The 24,708-nt window shown below is 28.7% G+C and overlaps 1 protein-coding gene across 2 annotated transcripts; it reads left to right on the top strand.

The window, feature by feature from the left end:
* Positions 1 to 178: 178 nt before the first annotated feature.
* Positions 179 to 19,913, top strand: LOC129971434 (protein LSM14 homolog B-like). Of its 2 annotated transcripts, none has more exons than XM_056085190.1 (8): positions 179 to 480; positions 9,181 to 9,356; positions 10,657 to 10,810; positions 11,652 to 11,888; positions 13,261 to 13,449; positions 14,092 to 14,272; positions 16,594 to 16,790; positions 18,573 to 19,913. In XM_056085190.1, exons 1-8 carry the CDS (start codon positions 360 to 362, stop codon positions 18,602 to 18,604), a joined length of 1,287 nt encoding a protein of 428 aa, XP_055941165.1. In that variant the 5' UTR covers positions 179 to 359; the 3' UTR covers positions 18,605 to 19,913. The 2 variants fall into 2 exon arrangements, with proteins under 2 accessions (XP_055941165.1, XP_055941166.1); XM_056085191.1 differs by having other exon boundaries at positions 180 to 480; positions 13,273 to 13,449.
* The last annotated feature ends 4,795 nt before the right edge of the window (positions 19,914 to 24,708 follow it).

Raw genomic sequence — 24,708 nt, 5'->3', positions numbered from 1 at the left:
CATTTATTTCTTGTTTAAAAGATTGATATGAAGATATAAAACTGCAGTACTGTGTTTACAAACATAGAAAATAGTTTGAAGCAATCTGTAAAAATTTTAAATGCAGAAATTTTAAATTAAATGTGGGAGGGGCGAAGTGGTCCCGGTTCTTCCGACGAACTGCGCAGGGGACGAACAGAGAACCAATCAGAAAATTTGGTTCATTCGCATGGCGTTGTGTATGGCATTTGACATTCATGTTTCATTTGTTATGGATGCTCTGATGTTGTGTTAAATATGGTATCTGCTGTTTTCTAATCGACTCGCTTCATTATCTTTTAACATCCTCTGTTGTGAGCATTTATCATTAAAGTTTCATCATGAGCAGCGGAATACCATATTTAGGGAGCAAAATAAGCCTAATATCGAAGTCAGAAATTCGTTATGAAGGAATATTATACACAATTGATACAAAAGAATCCACAGTTGCTTTGGCTAAAGGTAAACTAATCTCTTAATCTGTTCCTGTACCATTTAAATGCAGCATCTTAAACTCACTGCTCAGTAACTCGTCTTTAAATTTGTGTTTTAAATAAAATGTTGCATCATGTCTGCCCTTCTCTATCGTACACTTCAATTGCGTTGTTCTTTGTCGAATTTTTATACCATAAAACAAAAGATTTTAGTGAGAGCAACGACATCTGTTAATACTGTTTTTATATTGGAAGATAAGTTGAATCTTCAGTCGATGTTTAACTTATTTAATCAAAAAAGTGTTCAAAAAATGCCATAAATTGCTTTCCATCGCCCGTGATGAAAAGATGGGGAGTTAAATCCATCACATGACTGGGCATAAATGTTTACAGCACATTGTTTTATTGTTAGGAAACAAAGATCGAGGGATTTATCAAGTTCTATATTATTGTTATGGTTTATTTTTCTTTACCGCTGTGGTGAAATATCCTTCACCAGCTTAAAAACTAATTTCTTTACTTTGCTGTGTGTGAAATTTAGATCTCGAAAAATAGTCATTTTTATTAAATTAGTGAGAAGATGGGGAAATTTGCTTTAAAATTAAACCGTTCATTATTATTATTTTCAGTTATTTGTAACATGTTAGAATTATTATTTTTGATTATAGTATATATTGATCATATAATTTATATTGAAGTAATCAATGAAATCATTGCAACGGATTACAGAAGTTCTTTGCAGTATATAATTTTAATTTGGTAATACTGAAAATATATTTATTTTTTTAATTGCAATATATGATCATTTGCAGATAATACATTTTTTTAAAATAATAAATTCAAGCATTAAAAGAAAATTCGATTGAAACCAGTTACATTTGGAGAGTAAAATGTTATGCTGAATTCCAACTTTTAATATCCAGGGATCCATATTATATTTTGAAATTGTTTTTGCTATGAGTTCAAAATACTTTTTTCACTTTTGGTAATATGCTATTACCAGAATATATTTCTATCTTGAATCTATGCATGCTTAGCTTCAGGATTCCAAATAGATGCAAAATGGTGCATTAATGATCAGCATACAAAGAAATCTTGTTCATATGTCTTAAACTCATTGTTGTAATTGAAATATGTACTTTTCTTGCATTTCTTTGTATTATTTCTTGAATCTGATTTTTTATTAGTATTTTTTTTCTAAACTATTGTTGATTGTAAATCCTAAAATCATTTTTTTCAAGGAATTTTCTTATTTATAACTTATAAAATACTTCTTGATAAAAAGTATGTGACATGTTTCATAAATATTGCAACAAAATTTTCAGTAATTCTGTGAAATCATTGTTCTCTCTCTTTTTCTTTTTTTTTTTATTGGCGGATCTTTATCCCTTCCTACAAGTCTATTCCAATAGGGCTTTTCTCTAACTTGTATTGTGTAAAGTATTAATATTAATTTTAATATTTGTTTAAAAATCTTAAAATATTTGTTATAAGTATATAGTGTTTTTGTTATGTCTTTTATTATTATTATTATTATTTATCATCAATTTCCACTTTTCTAGCATAAAAAATTTCTACAATTTATCTTTCACTAGAACTTAAATTGGTAAATAGTGCCAAGTTGCAACTTTTTCAGGAGGATAAATTATCAGATGTGTAATCTTTTTCTAAATTTCTTATAATAATTTGACAAGGTTTGCTAAATGGACTATGATTTGTTGTTGCTGTGGCAAGAAATATAGAGCAGATTCTTTTTTCCTGGAATTGTTAATACCATTGAATGTCTAAAAAAAAAAAAAAAAAAAAAAAAAATTTGTCATAACTAAACAAATTTTTTATGCCTACCAAGACAGACATTTTATGAAACCATTGTCAACAACTGTACTTAGCTTTATATTTTTAGTGATGTAATCTGACGATTATTTAATCACAAAAAAGCATTCATAGAGAGATCTAGCTGATCATATGCCAAATTGAGGTCCTGGTTTATATTTTGTCTTTTTTTTTTTTTTCCCTTGATGGGATCTTCTATTGCTTTAAAGGTTTCATTAAAATATGAAAGGAAAAATTAAGCTAATTTTTTCCAATTGATAATCATTATGCTAACATAAAAATAGAATATATAGATAATCATACTGCGTTATAAGCTAGTAATAAAGTAATATATTTTTGCCGATTAAGCAAATTTAAACTTGATAATTGTATTCCATAATACTCTGGAAAGTCATTGAAATGTAATTTTTTTTTTAGTATATTTACTTTCAATTTCTGCCATAAGCTAATGACTATTACTGTCCCTCCAGGACTCCACTGTTAACTTTAAGTTCCTTAAAGTGGGTTTATCCTTAGCCAGTTATATGATTCCAGTAGGTCATTCAAGCATAATCCTCCTACTGTGCTTGTGCTGAAAGAGTGGACAAAAGCAAGTTCTTGTCTTGACAGGACAAGTACTTACTATTGTACGGTTTCTGCACATGCATAGTCATACTGAATGGATTATAGATGGTTAAACTTTATTTTACTGTCATCCATCACATGTTTATAAGAGGGCAGTTACAGTTTCTTAATAGGTCCAGATGGTTGAGTTGGTTATCTCTTCTGTAAGTTGTTAAATGTAATCAGATGATAACCATAGTTTGAGCTTTTGCATATAAATTCCTAAATCATTTCTTAGGGTAAATGCTCACCATAAAAAATTGAGCAATTCCACCTTGTTAGAATTATGTATTTAAATTGTAATTGGTTACTCTGTATGCACCTCTTTTGTGCATGAAATATCTGTGTTAATTGAATTGTAAGAAATGGAAATAATAATTAAAAGAAAAGTCATTATAGAATTATTCATTGGTATATAAATGCTTATATCTTATTTTTAAAATCAATGGCTTAATTATCTTTTGTTTATTATTTTTTTAAAAAATAGAAGTCTTTTCTTTATTTATATTTTCACAATAAGAGAAATTACTTTTACAAATTGTCTATTCTTTTTGATTGGAATGTTTAAAGAGGTTAAATCAAATGCATTTCTTATTTATATTATTAACATTTCGCTACTACAGTGCCCGAAAAAATTATAAGGACACGCAAAAAATCGCCAAATCTAGAAGCCTAGTTTACAGAATCGTATGCAAATTTTTGCAGCAAAAATAGAAGTAAAACTAAAATATTTTATGCGTAAAGTAATTAAAATTTTCAATTTTAAATCTGCTAAAATTTAAATTTTGATTTTTAAACCTAAATGAAAACGGAAAAAAGTATAAGGACATTGCTTTTTCTCCAGTGATTATTTAAGAATTTGCATATTTGAAAGCATAAAATGACAATTCCGAGTTAAAAGATTCATTTGCGAAAAGAATTTCCCACTTGGCGACTTTCAGTGTGAATTTTTAAACGATGCCCAAAGGAACTCAACTTTCTGACTCTGAAAACGGAAAAATTGTTGCTTTTCAAGAATGTGGATTAAGTGGATGGGAAATTTAAAAAGAATCAAGAGATCTAAAATGGTGGTTTATAATTTTCTAAAAAATCCTGGGGTGTATGGTATGAAAAAGCGAACTGGGAGACCAAAAATTCTCACTCGTCGACAAAAAAGAATGATTGTAAGGAGAGCTTGCGAGAAAAGAGAAACCGCAAATGAAGTTTGACAAAATTTGAGTTTACCATGCTCAACAAGGACTGTTCAAAATGTTTTGAGTAAACATCCTCAAGTTTCTTATGGGAAATTAGTGTCACGCCCCTCTCTTACAAATCATCATAAGAAAAGAAGAGTTTACTTGGCCAAAAAATACATTTCTCTTGGTCAAAAGTGGGCTGATGTAATTTTTTCGGATGAAAAAAAGTTCAATCTTGATGGACCTGATGGTTTTCGTTATTTTTGGTATGATCTGCGAAAGACCAAGGAAGTGTTTTCCAGGCGTCAATATGGTGGGAGCTCGGTTATGGTATGGGGCACTTTTGCGGCAAATGGAACCACTCCAATTGTATTTATCAACTGTAAAATGAATTCGGACAGGTATGTTGATATGTTAGGAGAAAGTTTGTTACCTGAAGCGCCACTAATTACTTCAGGGGACTATATTTTTCAGCAGGATAATGCTTCGATACACGTTTCTACGAGTGCAAAACTCTGGTTTGAAGTTAATTCTGTAAATTTACTTGATTGGCCGGCAAGAAGTCCCGATCTTAATCCAATCGAAAACTTATGGGGACTTCTAGCCCGAGAAGTTTATAAAAACGGCACACAGTATCAATGTACACAAGATCTTGTCGTCGCTATCAAAGACGGGAAAAAATATCTGTGGACATTCTAAAAGATCTTTCAGGATCTATGACCTCTCGGCTTATTCAAGTGATTGAAAAAAAAAGGTAGTTTTCTTGGTTATTGAAACATTTTTTAAGTATTTTACAACATGCCATAATTTTTTCCGTATTTCCTTTAATGTTAAATTTTGTAAAATCAATATTTTGAAGCTAAATTGTTTTTTATGTGGTATAAGTGTTATTGCAAAATTATGCAACAGAAGTAAGAAATATAAAAAGTTCATTTAGATGAAATGGAAATAAAGCATATTTTCATGCAATTACATGTTGTCCTTATACTTTTTTCGTGCACTGTAGCAGGTTTACTGGAATTAATGTTCAGTTAGCATATTTTCCTTGAGATGGTCAATGTAGAGTCTAAAATACATTTTTATGAGATAATGGTATTCAAATTTCCATTACAAATTCAGTTTTAATCATTTTGGAGTTCTTTTATTTAAAATGTTAATATCTCTAGAATATTTTATTTAATTATTCACAAGACTGAACGATTGTATAAAATTGTAAAATTCATAATTAATTGAAATATTTGATTCAAATTGCATAAAATAGTTTCCTTTACACTTCACTTATACAATTTTTCCTTTTAGACATGTATGCTTAATACAAACTATTTAAAAATTAGATCTTGGGACTTGATTAGAGTGGGCATCCTATATATGTATATAAATCACATTTGCCTTAGATGTAACCTAATTATTGAATTAATCGTATAGATATTTTAAAAGTTCATTAAAAAAAAAACATTTTTCTTTCATTTGTATTTCAAAAAAATTTCATATTTATTTCATTTCTTGCAGACGTGTTGAAAGTTACTTTTCTAGGTTTAGTTTGTAGTAAGAGTTATCTTGCACTTTTGTCAACATGATTGCAATATGTTGATAAATGGTAAATTTTCATAAAGTGCTTGTGCAGTTTAAATTTTATTTTGTGTGAAATAAATTGTTGGAATATGTACTAAAGATATTTTCATAATTTATTGAAAATATAAATTTAATTTATATCTTATTTTTCTATTGGTATAATTTAAAAGATAATTTTTTGTATCTTAAGATAATGTAAAATTTATTTTTATGCTGGATATTTTCAGATATTATCATTGTAAAAATGCTACAATAATTTTGAATAAAATCATTCTGAGGTGCACATTTTACCTTGCTAAGTTAAGTAGCTCTATGCTAGATGGTATAGACTATAGAGTGCCAACATGCACATACACACATTTTTATTATATGTAAAAATTATATCTTTAATAATGGATAGTTTAATTATGTGTACAAATGTTCAATTATTTTGTATCATTTTTAATGAATTTTTTATGCATATTTGAATCATAATTTTTATTTTAAAAAATCAAGTTATTTTTCCATTGTAAATAACCATTTTTTATTAATCAATATGAAATTCTTTTTTTAAAAAAAATAAATTTTAGACTTAATTATAGCTGGGAACATTGGTCTATAAAAGATTTATAGGTGGTGGTGCAGAGACAATGAATCTGTAGTTTCTCCTTACATACACTTTTTAATGTGCATTTAATGCAGTTTCCTTTTGATACTTTTTAAGTTAATAAGAATTTTTTCCATTTTTGCTGCTTTTCAAGGCAATTCAACTGGAATTGATTCAGTTTTCTAAATATGCTGTTGAGCACAGTGTTTAATATAAGAGTGCAATCCTCAAAATAAAAGTCGGCTCTTCACTTTGCTCCATGTAGAATTCACCTATATAAACTAGAAAGCAAAATAGTTATGAAAGCAAGTGTAATTTATGTAACAGTAGCTGTTGGGATGAACATATTTTCATGTTTTAAAAATGTTTTCATGTTTAAAAATCATGAAATTTTTTATGTAATGTTTATGTTTCAGTATTTATAATTAAAATAGAAATTATAGTTGCATTGTGTAAATGCCCTGCAAGTAAAATATTAATAAGAGTTGCTATTAGAAAAAGCATGCTGTGTGGCTCATTGCAATTATATCAGCTTGATCTTTATGATTTAAAAATATTAATCTCTCTACTACTAATAATAAGGATGAGTGTGTGTTGACACTCTAGAAGCTGAACCTTTGTGCTTATTGCTACCAAATTTAATACTATGTTACCTCACTCCCACGCTTCAATGTATATATTGGGCATGTATACACCTCGGAGGGTGAGAATGTGCACCTTTAAGCTTTTTGTAGGTGATTTAATAATTATATTAATTTAATAACTACAGATATTTCTGAGTTTTGGCAGTTTTTAATTTTTTTTTAATTTCAAATTAATCAAATTAGCATTTTAACATTTTAGTTCTAAAATTGAAATGGTTTTCATTGTTTCACTAATATTCAATCATATACAGTAGGCAAAATGATTATTTGTACACCACTTTTTTTTAAAGTTTTAGAAACATATAAGCAGCTATTTTATTCATTGCGACATGTAAGCATGAGTTTGTTGTTTATTTCTAAGTAACCGAAAAAAATATTTTGTAATAATTGAAAATAAAATCTAAATCTAATAAACTTGGAAAATTTCTTGCAAAATGTATATTTGTACACCTATATCTCCGGTAAGTATTACTATCATTTCATGTAATTTTTCACATTATAGTTAATTTTTTGGATAGTTTGTATTTTTTAAACATTGAAGGTTATTTTTTTTAACAGTGAAGGTCACTATATATATATATATATAAAGATTTATCAATAACATAATCATATTAGATATTTTATAACATTCCATTGAAAAAATTACATGAAATAATACAAATTTCAACTGTGTCATTGTGAAATTTGTAGTTCTAGAGTTTAAAAACTATTAACCTGGGTGGAATGCTGGGAATTTTGAAAATTGACTTAAAAAAGCATGGAAATTTGAAAAGTTCCATAAAAACCAGGAAAGTATAGGGAATTTTAAGTTTCTTAGTTACTTTTTCATTCCATCTAAAAAATGCCAATCATAGTGTCAAAAATAGAATGAGTGTGTAATCATGGAAACTCGCATCTTTTCTATTTGTTGCCCCCCCCCCCTTTTGTATAAAATTAGTTTAATTTCTATTTTAAAGTTTTTCCCTTCTTATGAGATTCCTAGACTGTAGACATTGAAGATGCTTGAGAATGCTATAACTGCATGAGAGAATAGAATAAATTTTTCGAGCAGAAATGGCAATCAGAATCATTTCGATGTTGTTTAGTCACACACACACAAATTTATTGAATCAGATTTCAAAAATTGTGAGCTTAATCAGAATAGATTAGAGAACTTTTTTAAATAATAGGCTGCTTAAAATCTGTATTTAATATGGATTTGATGGATAAAAATATGAATCCTGACCTCGTCGAATTGGTTAGAGAAATTCCTCAAAAATGTTGTGTACTGCTCGCTTTGTTAGAAGCTTATGAGCTTAAATAATATGGGAAAACAGGCATTTACTGATCATACCAAAAGAGAAAAACATTCAAATTAGTGCCAAATTATAAATAGTCATCTTTGATCTCGGACTAAGAGGGACGCAGAAGATGACATGTTAAGTCCGAAAACATCAAATGTGAAAATAAGCCAATTTCAAACTTTTTAGTTCAAGAACAATAATCGAAAACCAAATTACTGTGGGCATTAAAATTTGTTGTGCTTCATTCGATCTTTAATTCATTTAGTGATATATCGGAAATATTTTCACATAAATTCACTAATAGTAAAATAGAAAAAAAAAATGTACATTAAATTGTACAAATGTGTTGTACATTATTTATTACAAATTTTTTCAACAATGCTGTCAGAAGAAGCATAATCGAAATAGCAAAAATATTAAATGGCCTATTTTTGGTGGGGCTTGATGATCTTTAAAATATTAAGCTGAGAAAAAAATGATACTGGAATAATGACTATAAGTTACTTGATTACTAGTAAAGTTACTGATACTGGGTGAAAAAAAAAATTCTTTTTAGTTGAGAGTTTTATATTGGAAGAATAATATAAAAAATGTTTGTATGCATGTCCAAAAATTGCAACTTGTTTAATATTCATTGAATATTGCTTTTTCTACTCATTAAACCATGCAGTATTGTTGTTCCATTATTAATAGCATGTGAATGCTGTCCACAAATTTCTTTTTTTATTGCATATACATACAGGTAAAAGGCAGGGAATTCTTTTTAAAGATTTGAGTCGCAGCCCTGTATTAAATTATTCAAAATTTGTAAAATTTTCTAAAGTTATTAATTTAGAAATTTGAAAAATCTGAAAGTTCTTTTTCATTTAATATAATATTGCTATATCCACTCCAAAAACGAAGTCCAAAGGCATGAAGCTATGACTATTACATGATTTGATATGGAATTATCTATTTTGTATGATTATTTTAGCATTAATATTAGAAAAAATGCAAGTTGAAGAGAATATTTACTGTCTAAATTTTTTATAGTTACTTCATTTGGAACAGAAGATAGACCAACAGAACGTCCAGTAGCTCCCAGAGATGAAGTTTATGAATATATCATTTTTCGTGCCAGTGACATAAAGGATCTTCATGTATGTGAACCACCTAAACCACAACAAACTCTAAATAGTGGTCTACCCAATGATCCAGCTATTGTACAGGTAAAAGCATTTTACATTAAACATTTTTGGTTGTTGTTGCTTACATCTTTAAAGATAACTTTTCAATGAATAGAGACTCGGTATAAGATTATGATATTCTGTATAATTTGTATGGGAGGAACTATAACAATATCTACTTGGTTTCCAAGCCATCTTATGTAAAGTGAAACTTCTGAGTGATTACTCCTCTATTCAAGAATCTATATGAGCAATGACATATCATAGAGCACATTGTTTGCATTCCATCTTGAAACATTTTATAACACCATGATCTAATGGTAAAGTTCTGATGTTGTGTATGGTGGTAGAAATAAGTTGTGAGCTGAGTTTCATGTCCATTCCGTGTTTTGTGAACTGAGTTCCTTCATCACTCAGTGATTGAAAAATCATGTTATTCTATGTACAAAATCTGTTCAGCTACCCATTGTTGGCAGAAATGTTCAATCATAGATCCAGTAACAGGAATTTTCTTCATAGGAACAGTTTTAAACCATTCCAAAACAAAGCCTCACCTTCCAGCCGACCCCTGATTTATGTTAACATATTTATTGTATCTTGTCCATTTGACACCATGAAATTTGAAGTCTTTCGTATTCTTTCAAAATCAAATCTTGTTCCTTGATGATTTTATTGATTTGCATTCTTCCACAGTTAAATAAATAAGCTAATTTTCTTATTGATTTGCCATTCTCATATTGATGTAGAATTTGAATGGTCTATTCTAGATTTAGAAAAACACACTTTGACATTTTTGTTCCAAAATTATCAGAATCTACTAATAGCCAATAAGAAGTAGAAATAACCTTTCTTAATCCGACTGTAGACTTTTTGGCTGATGGTTGGAAACAGGAAATGATTACATTTCCTTGAAAAATGAGATGTACGAATCCATACAGTAGCCGTTCAGAGGAGATTGGATAGTCGGCGCTAGGAGTTATTTTGAATTGAGCCAAAAAATATGTGCCATGAAAAATTCACAATCAAGAGGGGTATTTGAAGAGATGATTTCTTCATTTATTATTATTAATAATTAATAGAGATTATTTCAAGATTTCGTGATGAACTTGTTATAATCTGCTCAGTAACAAATCTAATAGTGTGGTGTTTTGTATTTAGGTATCCACTAACAAAGTAGTTATTAATATATAGTTCGTGTATGCATCAAAACTTATAAATGTAAAGTAGTTTCAGCGCAAAAATAAGCCTTTGAAATTCAGAGTAAACTTTAAAATTATTTTATTGTCAGAGGCAACATTTTGAATATATATGACCTATTTAAAACTTGTTTCAAATATTGCAGCACTCTGCTCCTGTGCAGTCTACTTCAAATTCATTTAACCAGTCAGGAAACTCTTTTGGACCGATCGGCGCACTCCCATCTTACCAAAATTACTCCCAGTCAAATCTCCAGCACATTCCACAGCCTTTTGCCACTCCTACTTCACAACGGTCAGGTAAATGCTCTCAGTATTGCTGCTGCTTATGCTTTTTTTTTTTTTTTTTTGTTATAAATATTTGAAATGACTGTTGCTACTTTCCAGGAAATTAGTTAAAATTTAATTTTTTTAAAACTTTCTATTACCAGTTTCTCTAGAACTTCTCCAAAGTAAGACAACTGTTTTGAATTATTTTAATTTCAGTAAATTTAATATATATTCTGCAAAAGATAGAAAGAATTTGTAAATTTTCTTTAAATACATGTATTTGTTGAGATTTTTTTTTTAATATAAAAATTTTTAAGAAAACTTTTACTCTTTAAGTTGTAATTATTAAATAAATATTTTATAAATCAAAGGAACATTTTTTTCCCTACTATTAAATTTTCCTTCGACAAGTGTTGTGTTCATTCAATATTGTGCACAAAATATCATAGCAAGTGAATGTGTGTGTATGTATATATATATATCCCCCAGTGACAAAAATCATGTAGTTATTTTTCATCATTATAAAGCGAGAAAAAAAAATCTTCATATGTCTTGGAATATAAAAACTGATTTGTTGCTTTATTGCATGTACATCTTAAAAACTTACATGTTATAATGTTTTTAAACTTTATTTGTATCAGATTGCTTTATAACAATTAAAGCATTCAACTTATCAACATTTGTTTCAATTTATTCTCACTAAGAATTATTTCTAAGATTTTTGGTTTCATATTGTGTTACAATTATGAAACATTATGTTTGCTTTGGGTGGGAAAATTTGAAAGAAAACATTAAAAGAACATTCATAATAAAAACAAATCTTTTTAATTATCATAAATTTCACTTCTAAAATCTATAATGTTTCTAACAGACTCCAGATCAGAAACTCCAACCCCAACACCACAACAAAGAAAAAGTCCACCCCTCGACTCGGGTGTCCAAGTGTCGACTTCTACAAACCATATTCGGACTGAAATTGGAGATCGTACTTCACAGCAGAGGCAACAAGGTAAAGGACCCCCTCAACAGCAAGCTCCAGGTACTTCTAACCAACAGAGACGTGCACCTCCTCAAGGGCAGAGGCAGCAACGATCGCCTCAGAGAGGAAGTAAGCACAGATATGATTTGTCTTGTTTTGCTAGATTTTATAGTACTAGGTATTTCTTGAATATTAAATATTTTTGAAGTCTGTGATACTTCCTTTATATTAGCTGTAAATTAAAGAAAATTGTGCCCAATTAAATAGTCTTGGATATATATTTAATAAGAAGCTTTTGAACCTTTCTGAGAACATGTTGGTCACACCTGCCTCCCTAGAAAAATTAAATTAACTTATGATTGCACTGTTGAAATTCAGATTGGAATGGCTCACCACTAAATGATATTTCTGAAGGGGGCAATTTTAAGCATTCTTTAAAATAATAGAAACATTCACCATTTCTTTTATACTTGTAACTTTTTTATTATTATTATTAATTTGAATTTTTATTGGTAGTTGGGAAATTTACTTGTTAAAATGTTATTTGAAACTAGTTGACATTGTCTTTTTTCATATAATTTATGTTCTAACAATTTTCTGATCTTCCAAACTCTTGTAACTTGAACTAAATTGTACAATATAAGCTACTCTTTATCCCACAAAACCAAAACACTTTCTTTTGCCATTCACCATTCTTTTTTAAAACTATAAGAGTTGAAAATATGTTCTCAAACTCTCTTGCCTGCTTACTGCTTTTGCCATAGCTTAAATAAAGAAATTTTGGCCAAGGCAAAAAAAAGTTATTTATTGAAAAGTTATTTTATTGAAATTATGAAGTATAAAAATTATGAAAGAAATTATCAACTTATTTTTTGAAATCGTGTTTTACGTACATTTATATAAATTCAATAAATGTTTTTCCATTGTAAAATAAGAAGCTATTTAATATTTTTTTAATTAAAAGAAAATGTTTTGCTTTCTTGTCTTTAAAGATTGTTCTATGTAGGGTTATTAATGAAATATTTTCAAATATTTTATGAGTACTTCATATTTAAATGTTACATTTCTTACATACATATGTAGAGCAGCATATCTTGCATTCTGAATTATAAGTTTTTAAAATTGCATAATTTACCTAATTTCATAAAATTATGTAATTATATTTGTAAATGTATGGTATTTCGTAATCTATAACTTTCAATATTATGTTTCTTTGTGAGAATATGTCAAACATTTAGGTTTTTTTTTGTGTGTGTGTGTGTGTGAAAAGAACTGTTTTTTAATAACATAAAAAATTCAATATATTTATGTTAATATTGTAGCATTTAAATGTAGAAAAAATCCAATTTAATATTGAAGTTAAATATGTTGATAAATACTTTGAAATGTAATTTTTTATCATATATTATGCTTTTTAATGAGAAGAAAATAATATGTAAATTTCAAATTATTGTATTTTTATGGGGGAAAAAACTATGAAAATTAAGTTGGTCAACTTAAGATTTTTTTGCAGGAAGTCAAAGAAGAGGACGAGGTCAAGGAAGAAATCGGCAGAACTTTTCTGGTAGATCCAAAGATGTTTTGGATTTTGAAGGAGAGTATGATTTTGAACAAGCAAATGCAGAATTTCAAGAGCTGGAAGGAAAACTTGCAAAGATAAAAATAAATGATCAGGAAGAAACTGCTCCAAGTTAGTTTATCTTATTTATTTTTTCATACATGCATAACATTTGTAATGTTTTTTTTTTTTTTTTTTTTTTTTTTTGCTAAAGATAAAATAAGATAATTTTGTAATAACTTTTTTTTTTTTGTTTTCTACTTGAAAAGCCTGTGATTATCTTATACTGCCATAAATTTAAATGCCTTGTTTTTTTTGTTTTTTATAGACATGTCTTCATTGTGAATATATCATTATAATAGGGTAGGGTTATCCCCCTTCTTTGTAAGTTATCTCAATTTAATTTAGAATTAAATTTTTCATCTCATGAGGAAATGACCTTATGTTTGGCCATCATACCTCTTTTTGAAACCGTTTCAAAATTATATATTAATCAGTTTAAAATACTATTGTTTCCATTACTTCTATATGTTTTAAAATCTGGTGTAAATTGCTATGAATCGTTGATAAGATAAACCTACTCTATTAATAGTGCATTAAAAAATAGAGGGAATGATAATAAGTGAATTGTTTCTGCTTTGACAATTTGTTTCTAATATATGCATTTTCGTAGTCATTGATTGAGTGTGGGTTTATTTTGAAATGCAAATTGAATTATTAGAAATGTCTTCGTAATTACTAACTTTACAAATTTTAATTTCTTGTATATTTCAGAATCCCCACCGGCCAATAATCTCATTGATACATCTACAGAGGAGAAGAAAGATGATGCATTGTGGCCTGAAGAGAATGGAGGTGAAGTTGGTGGTGAAGAAGAAGAATCTAAGACTTTCTACAACAAAGCCAAATCTTTCTTTGATAATATAAGTTGTGAGGCTGTTGAAAGAAGCAAAGGGTAGGGATTTTTATTTAGTAGATATAGATTCTTGGGTTATTTTTAAAGAATTAACTGATACTAAATTCTTCCTCTTCTACTTTTAAAAAAAAATTCTTTACTCTTAATTTATTAAAATTTTTCATATTGTATTTATGTCTGCCAATTATTATGATCATAAATATTTGGTGAAACTCGAGTTTGAGACTAAGGAGATCATTGAACATGCAGGTCAATTAACATGTTCAGTACTGTAAATGCTGTAGCATTCAGGTTTTTTTTTTAATTCAATGTACAACTAAAATACCTGCCTGTTTTTCTAATTAGTTTATTTACTGTCCATATTTAAGACATTAAAATTGTTAATTTGAAACAAAAGCAAAGTTTTAAAAATGCTCTCAGTTTTCTGTTGGATTTGTGAAAAGTGAGCAAGATGTATATAAATTATTTCTTGGGGGAAAAAACAGAAAACCAATTTGTGATTTTGTTCTGCTTTGAGAATTTCAATATGTAGATATAAGAATGTTATTCTCCAATATTTTGTGCATAATTTGGGGGAAGGGGGGGAATAAGCAGGATTATTACCACTGCAGCTGCCAAGAAATGTCCTTGGAAGTGTATGGTGAGTTACATGAATATTAACTCTTGTAAGGAGATTTCAAATTTGTTCCAAAAAATCTCTACGCAATATGAATACTAAAAGTTCTCCTGCATGTCAGCAATCCATTTAACATTACTCTATGTAATGAGTGTGGTATTCAAGTATCTGGCTGATCTTAATGTTTATAATATAACGTTTGAGGAAAAAGCATCCAGTAAATCTTTGTAAACAAAAGAAATTGATTTACATGTATAGTTTTAGGAGGCGGGGAGTGTAGTTGAAACCAGATAAGTGTCTTCAACTTTAATGAACTATTCCATAGACAAAGACATTTTGAGACTTTCATAATTGGATTCAGAAAGGTTTTTATCTATCCTTGGTGTATAATCTAATATTAAATTAGAATTTTTTTTGGGGGGGGGGCACATGTTAAATGATGAAATGGAAAAAAAAATGTTGATAAATGTACCCTACCTGTTGTCATCAATTCATTTAGACATGTTGCAATTCTAACATGGATATTAAACCTCTTTTTATCATATGTGTATTACAGCAAGAAGGGGGGGGGTATATAAAATTTTTTTCACAGAATGAGAAATTGCCCGACAATTATTGCAGTACCAGGTATCGAGAGAACTAGCTGTTGCTTAGCGAGTATTTAAATTGTGGTTCTATTTGTAAAAATGCCAAGATTCATGTTCCAAAATACAAATTGTAGCAAAAAATCTGACCCTATGTATCAAACTAAAGTTTTTTTTTTGTCATTGGCCAAATTCTTTTTAATATTCTACATAACATAAGAATATTATTTATTTAATAGAATGTTAAAAATTGTTCTTTGCCTGATTGTAAATAGCACTTATAAACTTGATTTTTCAAACAAAAGTTCATATGTCAGTATCAGCAAGATTATTATGGGTTTCTTTGAGGATAGAATGGCTTAATTAATCAGTGGAAGAAACTTTATAATCAGAAGAAAGTATTTTTTGTAGAATAGCTTCAAACATGAAAACAAATATTTTCTATTTATTAAGAATGTGATTTTATTTTAATATATTTAAAAGCTTTCTGAGTAATCTGCTTGTAATTCAATAGAATTTGAAGAATTTAAAATACTAAGAATATAAAAATTATTTTAAGAAATTGTGTCAGGTAATTAAGATTCTGATGATACTATCCCATGGGCCAACTACAGTTTCCTTTAGTAAAAATATTAAAAGTAGGTTGTTTTAGTTTGTTGAAATCAAAATCTAGTAACTGTATAGTGATTGATGCCAGTGTTGCTTGCATTGTGATCTTGAAACTGACTTTAAGTTGTAAGTTGTGCCATATTAACTAAAGACGAGCCTAATAGATGTTCTTAAAGCTCTTCATTTAAGCGTCTAGATTTTTTTTTAACATACACATATCTGAGTGTTAATAGTTGAAAACAAATTTAAATATAACATTTTTATTTTTGATATATGTAATTTCATATTACTGGAAATTTGTTCTCAATTCTTCTCTCCTTCCATTATGTTAAGCTTTTGCAATCTTTGATACAGTTGTTTCATTCCTATGAAAGTTTTATGTTGATAGAATTTTTTGTTACCATTACCTTGTTAGTGAAATTATATGAAGGGATATAAATGTTCAGATTTCTCTGTTTTGCTACATAAATTTGCAAGTGTATCTTAATTTATATTTATGAGTTAGCTTCTGAAAATGTATATTTTAATAAGCACTTTGAAATATTTTGCAGAAATGTTCATCGTCATGATTGGCGTCAAGAGAGAAAACTTAATGTTGAAACATTTGGTGTGTCAGCCAATAATACTTGGATGCGCCGCAATGCATGGCGTGGACGTGGAGGTTATAGAAGTCGAGGTTATGGACCGCGTCGAGGAAGTGGTGGTTACAGAGATAACAGAGGTTACGGTTATGGAAATGACAGGCAGAGTGAGTATTATTTGGCAAATTATTCTAGAATATGGTTACCTTATGCTGAATCTTTTTAATGCTAATTTTCTTCTTTATGTTGAATTTTTCATTAATGGAATTTACAAAACATATTTTTTTCAAATTCAGTACTATTTAGAAATTTCTAAAAAATGTACTATTTAGTTGCTTCTAAATTTTTGTTCTTGTAGTTTAAAATTATTCAATTAAAACAATTGATCAATTTAGAAGAATAAGGAAAGGATTTTATTCCATATTTGGAATTCATATCTTTTGGGATTCTTAAGTAGGTTGATCACATCCTACTGGTGGAATGGTACCATTTTATACCTTTTACCTATTCATTTGGGTCTGGTTATCATAAGCACTCCAACCCCTCTTAGTTCTTAATGAATACTGCTGAATATTCTCTCTCTCTCTCTCTCTCTCTCTCTGAAATTCTGAATATTATTTTTATTTCATAAATTTTTTTGCAGACGGTGCCTCATCATTCTTACCCTAATCTTTATTAATATACATATATGAGGTTCTAATCTAATAGGTGATGGATGTAAATGTAAAGAGCGTTGCCACACCACCAAGAGAACCTGGAAATTTTAAGTTTCTTAGGTTACCCCTCCCCCCTCTAAGAAATCCCAATCTCCACCATTTGCAATTGCGTAATGCTGAAACTCGCATAATTTCTACTCTCTCTTAATTTTTCATGTATAGATCAGTCCTGCTTCGATTTTTGAGATGAATGTTCTTTTTCTGCAAGATTCTTGAATTGCAGCTAATGAGTAGGCACGAGACTTCTGTAACTGTGTGGAAGATTAGAATACATTTCTTTGGCTGGAATAGCAACATTTAATCTGCGGGTGCATCATAGTGATATTTAGTCACTTGCACATGAGTTTATTGAAGGGTTTGTTCATCAATTGAGAAATTGTGAGCTTATTCAGAGTAGATTAGAGAATTTTTTTAACAATGAGCTGTTGAAAATCTATTTAATACAAATTGGGCGAATTTAAAAAGGTCAATCCCAATTTTGCTGAAAGGGTTCAAGAAGTCCCGCAAAATCCATTTGTTACTGCTTGCTTTGTGAGAAAATAATAAATCTAGTAATATGGGAAAGTAGGCTTTTATTAGTCATGCAAAAGAAGGGAAACAAAATTTAATATCTGAAAATAAACTGATTTCGAACTTTTTAGTTCAAGAACTATAATTTAAAACTGAATTTTTATAGGCATTAAAACTTGTTGCGTCCTTGAAATTGTATTGCATTATAACTAGCACATGAGTGCTATTTGCACATTTCTTCATATTTTGAATATACGTACTTTACATGGAATTTTTTTTTTTTTTTTAAATTTGTGTGGCAACCCTGATAAATTTGCGATTCCCAGAACTTAAAACTTTTTTTTTTTTTTTTTTTTTTTTTTATGAAGGTTATCATGCATAATATAGATTTGCCCAAATTAATCAAACAATTCTTGTTACACTGTTTTAAAATAATGTGTGCATATGTTTAATCCACATATGTAACATTAATGTTTTACATTTTGAATTATTTTTCTCTGCAATGACTTTCTAGATTTTTTAAATACAAGTACAGTAACTAGTATTAACTCATACACAAGTGCCTCAGTTGTCAACATTATACCATCATTGGACTGACTTAAGATTATTGCATGTGTATTATTTTTAAATCTGAGTCTGTTCACCTTATAATAGTTCAAACTGTACTATAATGTATTATATTATTAGATGGCATTTAATGAAATATATTTTTATATTTTGCAGATCTACTTCCCCCAAATGTTCAAAAACGGTGAAAAAATACATCCCTCAAAGTAATCACATTTTATTTGTACTTTTGGTGTGTAAGATGGCAGCGTGGTTACTGGTGTGTGCAGACATGTACAATCAAGTGTTAATGAACATGGAAGTCGACAATGGAAATCTTTGTATAATTTCTTTTTATTAATTTATCATTATTATTTTTTTTTGAGACAGTTAAAAAGATTTTAGTATAGCAATAAAATTTTATTTTTTGCTTCTTTATTTTTCCCTCCAGTTTTGCTTTTTTTTTTTTAAGTTACCTGCCAAGTATGAGATAAAAATTTTGCCTAGTATTTATGGTGCTGAAGCTTTAAGGAAAGCTATTTGTTTAAAAGACAATTTTCCATGCATTGGATTGACAATTTATAATTTAAAGAGCTAATTTTAAACTACTTTATTTTTACTTTCCAAGCACTTCTATTGCATAATGAGATTACATTCTTTCTGTTCAATATGCTGTTTATGAATTTTCATATTGACTTTTCATACTTCAGAATGAATAAAGCTACTGTATACTACCACAAATAATGTTCAAATGTAATGTCTTGGAGTATGTTGTTGTAGTGCTTTAAATCAGTAATAATAAACAATTGTAACAAAGTCTTATGTGTTTTCTTGTACATGTTTAAAAAAAATGTATTTTCAATTATGCTTATTAGAACACAATTTTGTAATAGTGTATATAATCCACCTTTCGAAATTTGTTATTGAATTTAAAAGGAATGCTTTTCAAACTTTATAATCTTTAACAAGTTGACATTTTCAATGCTGTGAATATATTTTGTTAGTTTGACGTTTTCTGACTCATTAGACTTTGTAGATTATTGACGCACATGTAGTTTTTTTATTGTCTTTTAAAACAAATATTGGAAGTGTATTTTTTTATATCAAATGAATGTGTCCCTCTTTGTTCAGATATTGTGATAGATTCTATGGTTAAATGGTTATTCTTATGACATGTTGGCTTTTGATGGTTGGCAATCATATGCTGAGCCCATGTATCTTATATAAGCATAACTGGTAATGCAACAAATTAGACTGCAGTAACAAAACTGTAAAGATATCTTACAATATACTGATTGTATAGTGGAAATAACAATCGTATGAGTTGAATGTACCAAAATACTCAACTTTGATTTTTTTTGTTTAGTACAACCGGTATAATTATACTGACTTTTAAATTATCTTTATATTTTCCTTGTCATTTTATGTAATATTTAAAACTTCGTTCACGAGTAAAATATTTTCATTGTATTCTCAGACAAAAATGAGCTGCATTAAAATAAAATTTTTGAAAGTGAATTTGTATTTGTCATTAATTTTCTTTTTCTCATTCCATGTTACTCTTAGTTTTTAATTCCACATTCATTGTACTATGTAAATTGATGAAGCAGTAGCAGAATTTTGGAATATTTGCTAAATATAGTATTGTGATATTTAACTGAAATGAAATTTAATGGTAATAGAAGAATACCTCTATTGAAACCATTTTATCAAATGTATTTGACACATATCCTAGTAAAGGAAAAAAATGCTATCATAATGAAAATTTTATGCAGAGTATTTTACAACAAAAGCAACATTCTGCTAAATAAAAAAAAAATGTAATTATAAAAGTATGATTGTTTTATAACAATCCATTTTTGGATTTCTGCTGAAGAAATGAATTTCTATGTTTAGAATGAAAAAAGTTATTCTGACAATAGCAATGATAGGTGAAGCAGCACAATCCATTGTGTTTTTAAAGTTTCTTTGGTTGGTCTTGGAACACAAGTGAGCATTGTTTGTTAACACAGTCTTATTATAATTTGATATATTTTTGCATCTTTCAAATAAATTGGCTACAGATTGTAATATTGCCTATTAATTGACTTACTGTTTTTCTTGCCTTTGAATCATGCCAATTGGATATATACATTGTAGAAAGCTGGTTGAAACAAGGCAACTTTGCCTTATTGGTTCTACCATAATACTTTACTGCCATGAATGCTGTCTTTTAGCACTGATGAACCTGCACTTGCCTTTGACTTCTGCTAATATGTAGAATTTGATAATGAATATATTTATCACAGGGGGGGGGTAGCTTCGTGAAAGGTGTTTAATTTTGAAGAAAAAACCTTAAAAGTGCTCATTTTTTTTAGAAGTAAACAGAAAGCATTTTGTTTTATTTCTCCATATATTAAAAATGATTGTTTGAAAGCATGTTTACTAAATGTTTTAAGAAAGAAAATTGAAAATCTGCAAAATGGAAGAATTTGGATTCATCCAGGGGTTCCAATACACATTAAGATAATGCTTAAAGAGCTTTTTTTGTTGTTGTTTTTTAATTTTATTTCCCCCATACCCTTTTTTTTTCCAACAATATGCATTTCGGTTTATTGAAATACAGCAATAGTTATTCAGAAGGAGGCAATATGAAATTCGTGAAGAATTGTGCCATGCTTGTTTACATTTCAAAAAACGTTCGAACTTCAATTTATAAATATTGAAAAATTTATTTGTTATGCCTGGTAAGTGTAAAAAGATTGGTTCGATCAACAGAAAATAAATATCTATAACAGGATAAATTTGCCAAAGAAATATATCGAATTTCGGAGAAAATGCTCTAGAAACATTAGAATTAGCATGTTACACATTCGATTATCATTTTCATTAACATGTCGTTTCGGAGTAATCCCTTGAATGATCATTAAAAGGATTTTACTGTACTACATTAAATTTTAATTCATTTCTATGTGTAATTACATTAGTCGGTCCCATAAAATTTAGTACGATGGAATTTTAACTTGAAGCCATCAGTTTTTAATGAACAAGATTTCTTTTGCGGTTTATTGTGTGTCTGAATATCTCCAACTATTGTAAAATTATTATTTATTGCATGAATCTCGCCAAATTTTATTTCTTAATGGGGAAAATACTGGATCTGGTACTTAACTTTATAAAAAAAAAAAAAAAGCTTTTCAGAACTTATCATTATAAAATGACAGAATTAAGAATATTTTTCTTTTTATAATTCTTATAAAATCACCCCCCCCCCTCCACTGAAATCGCTCTTTACATGTAAAGGTTTGTCCTGATTGACAGAACAACTTGCAGCATAAATCATTGAAGTTAGAAACATGAAATTCGGAAAGTTACTTTTTTAGAGTTGTTACGGTACGGAAAAATATAGGGAATCCAAAAATCATACTAAAAAAACAGGGAAATTTGAAAATATACAAGGGATTTAAGTTTTTACCCCCCCCCCCCCCCGTCTAAAAAATGTCGATCTCTGAACGAATAAAAGTTCGCAACCATTGTTCAAATATGGAACATCATTCACGGCTATGTAATGGCGGAAATTCGCTCCCCTTTTTTATTCTTTGTAAATCATTCTAATCGCGTTCTGAGAGACTAGTACTTTTTTCATGATGTCGTCGGAATGCAGCTAATGAACATAAGCGACTGCTTAACTTTGTGAAAGAATAAACTTCTCTGGCGGGAATAACAACATTCAATCTACGGTAACATCGCGGTGCTGTTTAATAACTCAAATCTGAATTTATTGAATGGTTTGTTTATCATTTGAGAAATTGTGAGCTTATTCAGAGTATAGTAAGGATTTATTTTTAAAAATGAGCTGCTCAAAATCCGTTTTTAATACGGATTAGATGAATAAAAATATGAATCCTGACTTTGCTGAATAAGTTCTACAATATCCGTTTGCTGCGTACAGCTTGCTTTATAAGAAGATAATCTTAAGTAATATGGGAAATCACACTTACTAGTCATACCAAAAGTGGAAAACATACAAAATTACTTGCCAATTCGAAAAAGTCATCATTGATATTGCAGTGTGCTTAGCGCCATAAAAAGTGCTTAAATTTGAAAACCATTTTCAAGCACTTTAAAAGTGCTTAATTTTATCTTGAAAACCAAGAGAGCTGTTCGTTTTGTTTGTTTCCCCACAAGTTTAATATGATAATTCGAAATCATGGTCGTAAATGCTTGTTTACCGGATGCATCAAAAAAAGAAACCAACAAAAGGAAGAATTCGAAGGAGTATTCCAGCACATAAGATAACACTGATTCACCCCTCTTCTCTTTCTTTTAACTTTCTTTCTGTCTTTTTTTTTTTTTTTTTTTTTTTTCCAACAATGTGCATTGTCATTTATTAAAATACTGGAATTGTTATACGAAGGGGCAATACGCCATACTCATTGCTTCAATTTTTAATGTTTTAGATGTTGAAAAATTTATTTAAGTTATGCTTGGTAAGTATATTTTTAAACTTTTATGTGTTGTTAAAGAAGAATATACATTAAACAAATTAAGAAAACAACAGGATGAATTTGGTACGCCAAAATGATATATCGAACATGGGAAAAAGCTGCTTTAAAGACAGTAACATATTCGATCATCATTCTCATTAATATGTCATTTTTGAGGTCATTCATTCCATTAGAACCTTCCTTCACACTAAGAACGGCTTTCTCAAACATTTAATACGAAGTTTTAAAATATATAATTTTAACATCAAAGCATGTTATCGCACCAAAATTATTTTAATACCGTTTTAAAGGTTAAAGAAAAATAGCTTTTCAATGATAAAAATTTTGTTTGGTTGAATGTTTTAAGTTTTAGTTTTAGTAATTTTGTGAAATTATTTTTTACACAATTTATAATAATGGTTTTTATTATAATGAAATTCAAAAGAATATTGCTTCTTCGAATCGTTGAATCACATTATTTTGAAGTTGTTAAAATTGTAGTAAAAGGGGGAGGGGGAATGCTTTCTTCGTTTTCATTTAAACTCGAAAAATTTTTAAGCACTTGATTGAATAAATTTTTTTATTTGATAAATTTTGTTAAGTTTTGAAGCAATGCGATGTATTGTCTAGCGCTGGCTTTTAAGAAAAAAAAATTTTTTTAATTCTCCAATTGGATATTTACTTTCTCGTGAACAAAATTTAGAGAAAATATTGAAATCATCAAAAAATTCGAACTTGAGATTTTAAAGAATCTTCACGTTTCAAACCTTGCATTCGAAAAACAGATTTTCGGAAAATGTCTGTCTATAACAAGGATAACACAAAAACGCTTTGAGACGGATGCAATTTGGTATACGGTCTTCACACCAAATTTGTAGATATCAATAAAATTTTCAGCAACATCCATTAAGAGGAAGTCTGTTTGTGTGTCCGACTGTTCGAATATAAGTTAGCATAATAACTACAAAATGGAGAAAATTAGATAGGTAACATTTGGTACACAGTTTTAATATCTATAGCATAAACATCTATCAAATTTTGTGCCAAATCCAACTAGAGTTTCACCGTATGTCAGTCTGTATTTTCAGAAACATGTAAATGCGATAACTCAAAAATGCAGTGACTTAAATATTTCAAATTTGGTATGTAATTCTTTGACTATGAATGTAGTTTTGAGTCATTTTTTTTGTTTTCATCAATTGCGACGAATGCGCCTAAAATCGAAATTCGCTTTTCAGATACTTTCAACCACATGCCAGAGATTAATCCCAAAACACTGGCCAACGATCACACAATAGAGTCAGTAAAAATGTTTATTCACTCTTAAGTTTAATATTTTGTAATTATTCTAAGCCAATGCCACATTAGGCATTTTCTGGCAGTATGTAAGAAAGTTTTGGCAGAAACGCTACCGCCTAATTATTTTCGTTTTGGTCCTAACAACAAACTGACTTCTTTTTTTTTTTTTTTTACTTCATGAATTTGTTTCCGTTATTTATGAAAACTAGGACTTGTTAAAGCATTTTCATTCCTTCATAAAATATATATAAAGTTTCTTCTGTAATTTTTTTAAGTAAGAATTTTTGCTTAAAGCTTAAAAAGCAGGTTTTCATTAAATGTTAGAAACGTTAAACTTTAAAAAAGAAAAAAAAAAAGGCTTTTACTACACTTCAGAAATAAGAGACGATTAGCCAATTTCTTTTTAGTCTGATCATTTAAGAACACTGCTATTATTTTCTATTAAAATGATTTTAAAAACTCATTTAGAACATGGCATTGTTCTATCATCAATATCATGGCAGTTTTGCCAGTCATATGATGATAGCCATAGAAATGCTTTAGTTCTT

The sequence above is a fragment of the Argiope bruennichi genome, chromosome 6, assembly GCF_947563725.1.
Source record: "Argiope bruennichi chromosome 6, qqArgBrue1.1, whole genome shotgun sequence".
Lineage (NCBI taxonomy): Eukaryota > Metazoa > Arthropoda > Arachnida > Araneae > Araneidae > Argiope > Argiope bruennichi.
Note: the sequence above shows the minus strand (reverse complement) of the source record. Positions and strands in the feature narration are given on the sequence as shown.

Excerpts from the sequence above, each read along its gene's own strand:
- LOC129971434 (XM_056085190.1), top strand. The coding sequence starts at position 360 with ATGAGCAGCGGAATACCATATTTAGGGAGCAAAATAAGCCTAATATCG. Across the intron at positions 9,357-10,656 it reads ATGATCCAGCTATTGTACAG|CACTCTGCTCCTGTGCAGTC; the intron begins GTAAAAGCATTT and ends CAAATATTGCAG. Across the intron at positions 14,273-16,593 it reads GCTGTTGAAAGAAGCAAAGG|AAATGTTCATCGTCATGATT; the intron begins GTAGGGATTTTT and ends AATATTTTGCAG.